The sequence below is a fragment of the Balaenoptera acutorostrata genome, chromosome 2, assembly GCF_949987535.1.
Source record: "Balaenoptera acutorostrata chromosome 2, mBalAcu1.1, whole genome shotgun sequence".
In the NCBI taxonomy this organism is placed as follows: domain Eukaryota; kingdom Metazoa; phylum Chordata; class Mammalia; order Artiodactyla; family Balaenopteridae; genus Balaenoptera; species Balaenoptera acutorostrata.
Window position 1 is genome coordinate 145,649,687 of NC_080065.1, and position 11,314 is coordinate 145,661,000.

Consider the following 11,314-nt stretch of genomic DNA (forward strand, 5'->3'; position numbering starts at 1 on the left):
AAAGTTTCATCCTGAGATTAGAACCTGAAAAAGAATGGCGAGTGTCTATGTGGATTTGAAATTCAGTAGCAAACCCTTCTTATTTCACACAACACATTATCTGGGGCAGTTGGATTTGGGGTTCCTCGTCAGAAGGGTCCAGCCCTTTCTTATGTGGCCTAGGATTTTGCTGATACCATGCTTACCAGAGGCTGTCTTGAGAGTTTTCTTTTCTTTTCGTTGTTTTTTTTTGGCCGTGCCTTGAGGCCTGTGGGATCTTAGTTCCCCAACCAGGGATCGAACCCGTACCCCCTGCATTGGGAGCACGGAGACTTAACTGCTGGACCGCCAGGGAAGTCTCGAGAGTTTTCTTAAAAGAATATCTGATCCTGTCATTTCCTTGCTTAAAGCCCTTCAGTGGCCCCCAGTGGTCTCCAGATAAGATTCTAATTCCTGGAAACAGCTTGTAGGACACCTGTGCTCTGACTCTTGGCTACTTCTCTCTCCCACTGCCTACCCTTCTGGAAGGGCAGGACCTGTGCCTGCTTTCTTTACTGCAGTGTCCCTGTGCCCAGCATAGTGCTTGGAATACTATGGGCATCAATCAGTATCTGTTAATGAACAAATGTATGTTTCTGCCTCTGGTGACTGCGTGTTGGGCATCCCACCCCCTCTTTCCTGTCCCACACAGCCCCCACCATTGTCCTGCACCTGGGTACACTGAGTGTGCAGGTCTGGGCTGGGCTTTGCAGGCTTGCTCACCTAACTGCAGGATACAGATGCCCATTCGCTCCAGGATGAGCTGTAGTAGCGGTCCCGGGCTTGCACGCGGACGTTGGCATCTTTGTGGCACGTGACCTTGGCTGAGGTTTTGTCCATGAAGAGTTTATCTTTCTGCAAAGGAGAGGGAAATTTTTGGCAATGCAATCACAAGGTGGACTGGGCATATTTTGGCAAAGTACAGTCTCCCAAAACAGCCACACCTTGGTCTCAGGGCACCACACTCGCAATTCATAGGGGTGTGTGTAGAACTTGTGCCACCTGCTGACGGAAGCTCTCAACACAGATGCGGCTTTTCTACTTTATAAGCCCAAAGCCCTGAGGGAGAAATTGTTAGGTCCAGTTTTCATCTTTCTAGCACAGTTGCCTTGCATGAAGGCCCCATGTGCACTCACCGCAGGTCAATGGTGGGACTGAGACAGATTTGCTCTAGCTGTCCCCTGGATATTCTGAAATTCCATATCCTGATCCTTTTATCAGAATAAAATCTGTGTTCAAGCCCAGGCATTGCTATTTATTAGCTATGTGGCCACAGGAGAATATCTTAGACTCTCTGTTTCTCAGTTCCTCACTTGTAAGAGAGGGATAATAATACTCACTCCCTCACAGAGTTAAAGTAGCAAGGTATTTAACCATGTAGAAAGTGCTCTATAAATACTACCTATTAATAATATAGATCTTATATTGGGAAGTACATATCAAGATTTTAAATAATTTTTAGGTAAAATCTACTCCAGAATAGCCCTTCCCTTCCACAAAAAAATTCTCAGGGAGTACCTGAATCACTGAATTTCTACCACGTGCTAAACACTATGCCGAATAAGGCCTTTGTTTAGTGATTTCTAAAACTGGCGTCCAAGGAGTCTCAGGCTCTATAAGAGGGCCTCTAGGACCTTGGGATTATGATGCTCAGGCAAGAAAGTTTGAAAGCCATTGTCTTAGCCAACATTCTGTTCAATAAGATAATTTCACAATATGTGGAACAGCCGGCAATTATCTATTTTGGATGAGATATAGCATGAATGTTCTATCACCCCTTATATTCATCAATTTGAAACATTTTTAGGCTCGTAGAGCCCAGATTTCCTATATCAGGACCAATTCTTTTTTTTTAAATTTTATTTATTTATTTTTGGCTGTGTTGGGTCTTCGTTTCTGTGTGAGGGCTTTCTCTGGTTGTGGCAAGCAGGGGCCACTCTTCATCATGGTTCGCGGGCCTCTCACTATCGCGGCCTCTCTTGTTGCGGAGCACAGGCTCCAGACGCGCAGGCTCAGTAATTGTGGCTCATGGGCCTCGTTGCTCCGCGGCATGTGGGATCTTCCCAGACCAGGGCTCAAACCCGTGTCCCCTGCATTGGCAGGCAGATTCTCAACTGCGCCACCAGGGAAGCCCAGGACCAATTCTGAGAGCAAGATAATGATCAACCATACTGGTGGCAGTAGGGTGTTAGGTGCATGGCTTTTGTGTCCTGGTTCTGCCACTTTCTAGCTGGGTGACCTTGGGCAAGTCACTTAACTTCTCTGAGCTTCAAAATCTTCACTAGTGAAGTGGTACGAGTAACACTGCCTGCCTTTCTAGGGTTACTGTGAGAATTAAGTGAGATATGCAAGGAAAACCCTTAGCACAGTTTCAGGCACATAGAAAGTGCCAAATAAACATTCGCTGTTATTATCATCATTAATCTCCTTGATGTGGGCCTACATAAACCTGACTACAGAATAGACGGCACCTGAATCACATCTTACCCTTTCTCTCTTGTTCTTGCCCTGGACCTGAACACAAAATGTCAGGGAGAAGTAGGAATGTGGGGTGCTCCAGGTGTCAGGGTACTCCCAGCTGACCTCCACATGCCGGGAATTCTTTAATGGCTTCAGCTGCAGGTTCTTGGGTGGGTCTGGTTTGACTGTGGAAGAGAGAGAAACATCCTTTATTTTGCTAATGGAGCTTTGGTGTAAGGTAGTTCTGGCTTCTGGTCTCACTTTCGCCTTTGACCAGCTCTGAGTCCATATCATAGTTACTTAACTTCTCTGAGCGCCTGGTTGGCAGATGTGAGGCACCCCTGTGGCTGGCGTTCACGCTGGTGCCTGTACGAGGCAGCCCTCACCAACTGCTGCCTCCTCTAGGGCTGAACCTGAGAGAGGCTCAGAATCCTTCTCATCCCTGTGCAGTCACAGGGGCCCTGGTGGTGGAACCACCTCTGTGTGGTGCTCAGAGGAAAGTTCTTAGGGACAACAAGATGCTTACGTCTGGGCCTGCAGTGAAGGACCACCCTCTCTGTAATCAATCCCCCTCTGCACCAGACTCAGAATTGGGCTGAGCCTCTTGCTGGGGACCAGATGAGAGATTTTCCACTTAGTGCTCTTTCTTTAGCCCTTTCGTGGAATCTGACACTGACCTGTCCTGAGGCAGTTACAGCCAAATTGTCTCTGTGCTCGGTCACTCATTCATTCAATAAAAAGCCCCCATTATGTGCCAGCCACTGGACAGTGCATGGAAAGCACAACAGTGAGTGTCAGAAAGACTCTGTCCTCAAGTAGTGTACCTTTTTCTAGGAGGGGAAGGGGAGGGGAGAGAGTCCATGGAATGGGCTTGGGCTCTCTGGATCTAGCACCTCTCCACACAAAGACCAAGGCTCCTAGCAGATGCTCCACAAATATTCTTTCCTCTTCTCAACACAATGGCATTTTCTTTCCTTTAGGACTCAGCTAAATGCCACCTCCTCATAGAGACCTTCCCTGGTACCCTATGTGAACAAGACCCCACCCTCTCCTTTCCACCAAAGGCAATCTCCCCACAAATGCTTGAGCAGGTTCTGTGATTCTATCACTTTTTATTTCATGATGCATGTACATTGGATAAATGGTAAAGGAAATGACAAATGGCAAAAATCTCCATCTTCCAACTGAAAAAAACAGACATCCATTTTGGAGGGGTTTATATTCCAATAAAGAAGTCTCTTTTTCAAATGCTAGAGAAAGATTGGTTGGGAATAATTGCAGTTAGTAGGGGAAGCTCTGGTTCTGCATATGAATGTTATGCTTGAGGGGCTGCTCTTGAATTCAGCATGGAAGGTGCCTGAGCAGCAGAATAGAAGTGTAGCCAAGAGCCTGCTTTTTCTAGAGGGGCAGATCCAGGTCTGAATTGCTACGTGTGAGATCTGGGGCAAGTTGTTTAACCTAGCTAGGACTTAATTTCCACTTCCTTAAAATGCAGACAATTGTATCTACATTATAATTATTTTTCGGGGCAGGGTACAGAATAAAAGAGATAATGCATATAAACCCCTAACCCCAGTGCATGGGGCATTGTAACATGATGAACGGCATCTATCCTTATTAAGCACATATAATCAAGCAAACTCACTGATGTCCCTGATGAAGAAGCTGCTGGTGTAGTTTTCATACTTGAGCTTGTGAACAGCTTCCACCACGACCTCAATGGGCAGGCTCTCTTCGGCGGCTGGGCAGGCGCTGCCCTCCTGACACTCCACTGTGTACTTCTTATACTCCCTGTGGTCCACTCTGACCCTCTCTGCTGAGAGCGTCGCTGCTCCACACGTCACCTCTCGGGGCTCAGAGGAGCTGAAATCAAAGACAGATATTATCCTGTGTCACATGATTGCAGGTGCATCCCTAGCTGTTGTAACCAGACAGCTGTCTGAGGACACAATTTCTCCAACTGGTTTGATTTCTCTCAAGGGGATAAGAAGCTGCCCTCCCCATGAGAACAAGCTTTGCTTTGAGAGGTAATAATTGGGTTGGCCTAAAAGTTCGTTCAGGTTTTTCCATAAGATCTTACGGAAAAACCCTAATGAACTTTTTGGCCAACCCAATACAAATGTTTGCCTCTGGCCTAAATGAATCTGAAAACTTTTAGATCCAAAGCTCCTGGTTAAATCTCCTTATTAAAATTTTTAACTCATTTTCTGGATTTTAACGACAAAATCAATACATACCAATTTTAAAAAATTAAAAAGATAAAGATGGTGTATAAATGAAATGTGTATGCCTCTTTTAACCCTAATCCCCTTTTTAACCCTAATGTCACTCCCTAGATATAAATACTATTCCTGGCTTGTTATATCTCTCCAGACATTATTCTGTGAATATTCAAAGCAAGCATATATCCACATGTATCAATATATATGCATACACACATATTTATATATACACACATAGATTTTATTTTTATGAAATAATATCAAATTATATATATATATATTATATATAAAATTTGGTATACATAATTCTGCAACCATCTTTCCCCCTTCTGAACATATTATGGGGAGTGCTCCATGACAGACCACATGGATTGGGTTATTCATTTTGAGGACTGCACATTAAGCTGGGGTATAATGTACTACACTTTACTTAACATTTGCCCTGCTGATCACCAAGAACACCACAATGAACTCTTGCATCTGTCTCTGTGCACTTGTATAAGCATTTCTTTAGCAAGCATTTTCATTTTAAAGATGGAATAGTAAGTCCCCAAAGGTTAATTTACTCAGTTAAATAGTGGCCAGGTCAGGATGATCACCTAGGGTTTACTCTGTTATCCTACACTGTTTGGGAACTTTGATGAGAGGGAAGGAAGTCACACAGAGTGTTAATGTAGGTTCTGTACCAAGGGAATTGGTTTCTCGGGGTAAGCCCAACTGCATAGGACAAACAGTGAACTTCAGATTGGTGGTGTCAGCAGAAGAGAAAGGAATTGAAGTGGCCCTGGGAAAATTTCTAGAGGCCTCACAGAGTTTTGGAGTCAGCCTCAGGGCTTGCAAGATCGATGCCCTAGAGCTCTTGTTTCTATTTTCAACTCGAGGTGCAATTTCGACAAGTCCTTCACAGCTTCAATTTCCCCTTTTATCACCACCACCCACCCCTGCCGTGGTGCTATGAGCCTTAATGAGGCATCGCCAGACAATTTGGATGAGTGGGTTCAAATACAGCAGAGGCTCTTCCCAGGCCCCAATAATATCCTGTTCTAATGCATACATTTGTTCAGGCAATTAGCTTAAATCTCCATGTTCTTTCCCTAATTTAGGCAAGGGTGTGTGTGTGTGGATGGGGGGTTAAAAATATAGGATTGGCTTTATTTTCTCCCTTATCATTAACTGATAGGCCATTGCTAGGTTGCCCTTATTTTCTTAATGAGAAAGTTTTAGCAAAGTGCTGAGAAACCCGAGTGGTTTCACTTACCCTGTGCTGCTTTTGACACTGAATTTCAAATCAGTACTGATTGCTGTCAGCCACCAGCAGGTGAAATGTCCGGAATAATTCTTTGCCTCACATTTTAGAAAGCTCTTATTTTTGGGTTCTGGATTTGAAAAGAACAAGAATTCAATATTTAGGGGTTTTCTTTCTTTTAAAATTGCAAAGATTTTTATTGCGATGAATCACAGGCCAACAAATGGTACAAGAGTGAAGATCTTTCATTTATTTCCTTGGAAAATCTGCTGTTCCCCAAGCAGACAGTCAGCGAGGACTGGGAATGTCCCAATAGGATGCTGATTCTGTGTGCCACACACCCAACATATCGCAAGGAGGTATTAATATTTTTCAAGGCTATCAGCCCAGTGCTGAGTTACGCACTATGCACATTAACTAACTCCCATTAGCCATCCAATAATATCACTGTTATTTAAAAAGAATCTCAGGAAAAGCATCTAGACTTCCCATGAAACTCTCTCAATAGGAGATTTTGATGGCTGATAACCCAAAGTGTCCGGCAAAGGAAAAACAAAGGAAAATGTAGGTTTTGGGTGGTTTCAGTAAGGGACTTGGTATTACTTCATTAACTATACTAATCATGTCTTGCCTTTTAAATTTTTAATTTTTTTATCTCTTATGGAACAAAAGAGAAAATTGATGCTACCCAAGGGAATGGAATTACCTTTCTGGTCCTTTAAGATATCAGTGGACCAAATTCCATCTTCCTTTTTGTGAAGCAGGAGGAGCGAATGGCTCAGAACCTTGCCTCCTTTGTGACAGGTGTACTGCCCAGCATCTCCAAACTCTTTGACTTGGATGGTCAAGGTTTTGCCAGAACCCAAGACCTCATTGCTCTGGTCTGAGGTCCAGGTGATGCCGTTTTCTTCAGGGGTATCGCAGGTGAGGACCACCATTTCTCCAGGGGAGTCAGGATACCAATCCAATTCTACAACATAAACTGGAGAGCACAGGGATTGGAGAATCAGACAGTGTTTTTTGGATCATCTGGTATATGGATGGCTAAAGCAGCACAACCTTGCTCATAACAGCAAATGCTTGCTAAGATGATCTCAGGTTTTTGGGCACCACTTGAGTTCAAGGTTGTAGAAGAGGGAAGCAAAGAGTTTAATAGCTGCCATCGACCTGTTAACTGCCAGGCTGCCGTGAATAATTAACCTCTAATTAGCTGGCAGATGAGGAAAACCTTGATATACTGAAAAATGCGAACAGCACAATATTCTTTCCCGAAGGCCTGGTGGATGTAAGAAACTCCCAGCACAGTTCACATTCATAGAGAATAAGTGTTGAGAAAGACTGACCAGGACTGAGATCCTGTCCCCAATAGCTGGCTGGGGAATTTGGAGAAAGGTACTTAATTACCATGAGCCTCAGTTTCCTTGTCTGTAAAATGACAATAATAATAGTATCTGCCTTGTAGGTTTGGCTGTGAGAATTAAATGAAAAAAGCGTGTAAAACACTTAGCACAGAACCTGTCACTCAGCATTGGTTGTTATTGTTATTCACACACCAAAGTTCAGACAACTGCATGAGAAACTGCCTTCCAATTTTCCACGGGGATTGAAGGATTTATTTCCGACTGCGTGAAACTCACCAATGGAGATTTTCATTCTCTCTGTATTTTTAAAAGCTATTTTAGGGGCTTCCCAGGTGGCGCAGTGGTTGAGAATCTGCCTGCTAATGCAGGGGACACGGGTTCGAGCCCTGGCCTGGGAAGATCCCACATGCCGCAGAGCGGCTGGGCCCGTGAGCCACAACTGCTGAGCCTGCGCGTCTGGAGCCTGTGCTCCGCAACGAGAGAGGCCGCGACGGTGAGAGGCCCGCGCATCGCGATGAAGAGTGGCCCCCGCTTGCCACAACTGGAGAAAGCCCTCGCACAGAAACGAAGACCCAACACAGCCAAAATCAATCAATCAATCAATCAATCAAACATACGCATCTGATTCAAGATCCTCAATTAAAAAAAAAAAAAAAAAGCTATTTTACCTTCTTACGAGGCAGTTCAGTAGATCTTAATCTTTCCATTTTGTAGAGAAGGGTACTGAGACCAAGAGGTTAAGCAAGGTTACATCAAGTGAGAAGCACAAGAGTTATATCTCAGAACTTCTGTCTCTGCAGCTTTGCATTGGATCTTTTTTTTGGCTGCACCGCGCAGCATGCAGGATCTTAGTTCCCTGACCAGGGATCGAACCCGGGCCCTTGCTAGTGAGAGTGCAGAGTCCTAACCACTGGACCACGAGGGAATTCCCTGCATTGAACCTTTACTACCAGTATCTAAATTGGCACTTGAGGAATGGCCTAATATAGTATTTCAAAGAGTATTTCACATCAAATCTTCATTCATTCATTCATGCATCAATTATTAATTAAATAGAATTGTTTAATGCAGTACTTCTCAAAGCATGATCATCCAACTACTACCAGCAGCACGTGAGACTCAGCGTTGCAAATTCTCAGTCGCTGAATCAAGAACTTTGAGACAGGCCCAGTGACCTGCTTTTAACCTCTCCAGATGATTCTGAAACCCACTCTAGTTTGAGAGCCACAGTGGTGAAAAGCCTGGATGTTGGAATCACACAGGTCTGAGTTAGGATTCAGCTCTATCTCTTACACTGGCCTGTGGCCTTGGGCAAGGCATTCAATTACTCTAAGCTTCAGTGTCATTATCTTTACAATAAGCAACATATTATAGTACTTGATCCAGAAGGTGGAGATGTGGATCACATAAGCTAATTCATATAAGAGCTTGACACAGTGCCCTTAAATGAGCTGTAACTGCTGGCTCTTGTGACTGGTGTCCAAATGTAAAGCTGTTGTGGAATATAAAGTTCCCACTTGACATCAAAGGGATTTAAAACTACTGAATGGGTAACAGAGACGAGAGGTAAAAAGCATCTGGGCCCCAACTCTTGGAAAATGGTCAGCTGTGATGACATAAAACCATGTGGCACCTTTGGCTTTCTCTGGTTTCTCTCTGTCCCACTGGTGACTGACCAGCATGGCTATTTTCCTGTCACAACTAAGATTCAGAAGCCGAAGACCCTTGCCCAAGGGTAGGGGAAACAGCTGCAGGGGGCAGCCTGATGAGGCACATCTAGAACCTAATGCTTAGCTGCATCTCATCTTGTCTCCAAAGCTGCATGCCCTCTCAGTGTTTCTCACATTGACTTTCTGGAATTTCTGTGGTTTACCAAATCAGAAGTAACTAACGGTGTACTATGAAAGGGCCAAAGCTCCTGAGCTCACTAAAAATCCCAGGGTTGGAAGGAATCTGGCATAATCATCTGGCTCAGGGCTTTGTCTTTATTCAAGGGAGGGTCTAAAACACTCAGAACTTCCTGGGGCAGAGCAGGGATGGCTGGACTGTCATCTTCCAGAAATTCTTAAGAATGGAGGAAGAGCCCCAAATTTCTTTCAGGGACCCATTTTAGTGTTGTATTCTCCTCACTATTGAAAGATCATTTCTCATCATCAGCTGCAATGTCTTCATTTTAAATGTATGCCTATTTCCTCTTGCTCAGCTGTCCAAGGACAGAGGAAACAATTGCTTCATGTCCTTCTGGTAAAACCTTCTTCAAATACTTAAGTTCATAAGTGTTGAAGTGAGACAGAATTGTGATCAAGTTCCTGTTCCACCCTTACCAGGTATGTGAAATTGGGTAAGTTAGTTAATCTCTGTAGCCTCTATTTTTAATATCTGTAAAATGGGGTACACACAGTCCCTATCGCTTATGGTTGTGGTGAGAATTAAATGAGATGCTGGCCTCAATAAATATCAACTATTATTATTATTTTATTATTAAAGACAGTAATTGCCAACATTATTATGTTGGCTTCAATGAGAAATATCTGAGCGTCTTTCAGGAACAACTAACAATCAGTTAATACATACTTACCGTGTGTGAGATACTAGAAGGATAGAGGGAACCCCTTATTCTAATAATACCTATCTATTATTCTACTAATAATTTTTATTGATCACTGGGAAAATAAACAGGTTCTCTTGAATCATCAGAGACATTATTTTAAATAACCAAAACAATAATACTAGCTAACATTTACTGTCACTTCATCATCTGTTGAGTTGTCTTCTGCATTCACTAGTACATTTAATAATCTATGTAGTAGATATCACTTTGTAATCCTCAGTTTACAGTCGAGGGAACTCAGGCTCAGAGGTGACCCAGCTCAAGGTCACATAACCAATAAGTGGCAGAATCAGCCTTGAACCCAAGTCAGTGTGGGTCTAAATTCCATGCTTTCCCCAAAGTGCTTGGTCAGAGGTAAGTCATCTCGGTGCCAACTGAGGGGGTAGTATTGCGTGGTGGAGTGGAAGATGTTAGAACATAGTTCTTATACTTTTCTAATCTTTCACTTTGGAATCTTAATCATATGACACAGCTGGTTTTTAGTAATACTGGCAAAATCCATCTCTCTTTTCCCACCATAGTCCATAAAAAGCTTCTTTTCTGGCATCTAATGTGAAAGCCAAACAGTATAGATACCCTCAAGCCATACAATAATAGATACCCTCAAAGGTGGAACAAGGACATAGGGCCCGTGTTATCCCAGAGTGATGGCTTTCACTAGGAAGCCCCAAGGCATGCCCATTTCAGTCTGATTTCCCATCAGGGCTGCCTGACAGTCCTGTCTTAGATCCTGGGGCCTTCATAGAGAATCAGGAAAGGCTGGTTACCATTTTTCTCCAGTTCCCATATAGCCGTGATGGGAGATGCCAGCAAAACCAGGGAAAACCAGGAGACAACCAACTGCTGAGGGTGCATCTGCAGGAGGGGGAGAAACAGAGGAGGAGATGGAGGAAAAGAGAAAGAAGAGGAGGGATAAGAGAAGAGAGAATGTCAGTAGTTAGGCAATCTCCTTTGGAAACCATATTCACATTCTATGTACATTGTCGTTAATCTTTATCTTCCTCTTTCTTCTCTACACTGTCAGGTTAATACTCAGTGAATTCCAGGAGCCCTCTGCCAGTCTCTGGGTAAGAGCATCTCCAAATAGAGAACCGCAGACGACCTGCAGCTGAAAGATCCTTAAGGCCAGCTATCTGATATGCTCCTCTTATTTTTAAGATGAGAAACCTAAGGCTCAGAGGAGGAATGTGACTTGTCTAGATCAACATTCAGTCATTATTTACTTGGTACTTCCTGTGTAAAGGGCACTGAGCTAGAGCAGCTGAGAGTGAAAAATGATTTTTACCTGGACCCCGACTTCTAGGAGCAAATACTTTCATTCAACAAATATTTCTTAAGTCAGTGTGTTAAATGCCTACCCTCCAGTTGGGGAGATAAGCTACATAGCCGTATTACA

The 11,314-nt window shown here is 43.7% G+C and overlaps 1 protein-coding gene across 1 annotated transcript; it reads right to left on the reverse strand.

Moving 5' to 3' along the window:
* Nucleotides 1-741: 741 nt before the first annotated feature.
* IL12B (interleukin 12B) lies at nucleotides 742-10,773 on the reverse strand. The gene is made up of 6 exons (XM_007171442.2): nucleotides 10,686-10,773; nucleotides 6,653-6,928; nucleotides 5,959-6,076; nucleotides 4,124-4,341; nucleotides 2,506-2,663; nucleotides 742-873 (listed from the first exon to the last, which is right to left on the reverse strand). The coding sequence occupies exons 1-6, from the start codon at nucleotides 10,771-10,773 to the stop codon at nucleotides 742-744; spliced, it is 990 nt and encodes a 329-aa protein (XP_007171504.2).
* Between the last annotated feature and the right edge of the window lie 541 nt (nucleotides 10,774-11,314).

Coding starts and splice junctions, on each gene's coding strand:
- IL12B (XM_007171442.2), bottom strand. CDS start 10,773: ATGCACCCTCAGCAGTTGGTTGTCTCCTGGTTTTCCCTGGTTTTGCTG. Junction 6,929..10,685: donor ATGGGAACTGGAGAAAAATG/GTAACCAGCCTT, acceptor TGTGCTCTCCAG/TTTATGTTGTAGAATTGGAT. Junction 6,077..6,652: donor TATCTTAAAGGACCAGAAAG/GTAATTCCATTC, acceptor TTTCAAATCCAG/AACCCAAAAATAAGAGCTTT.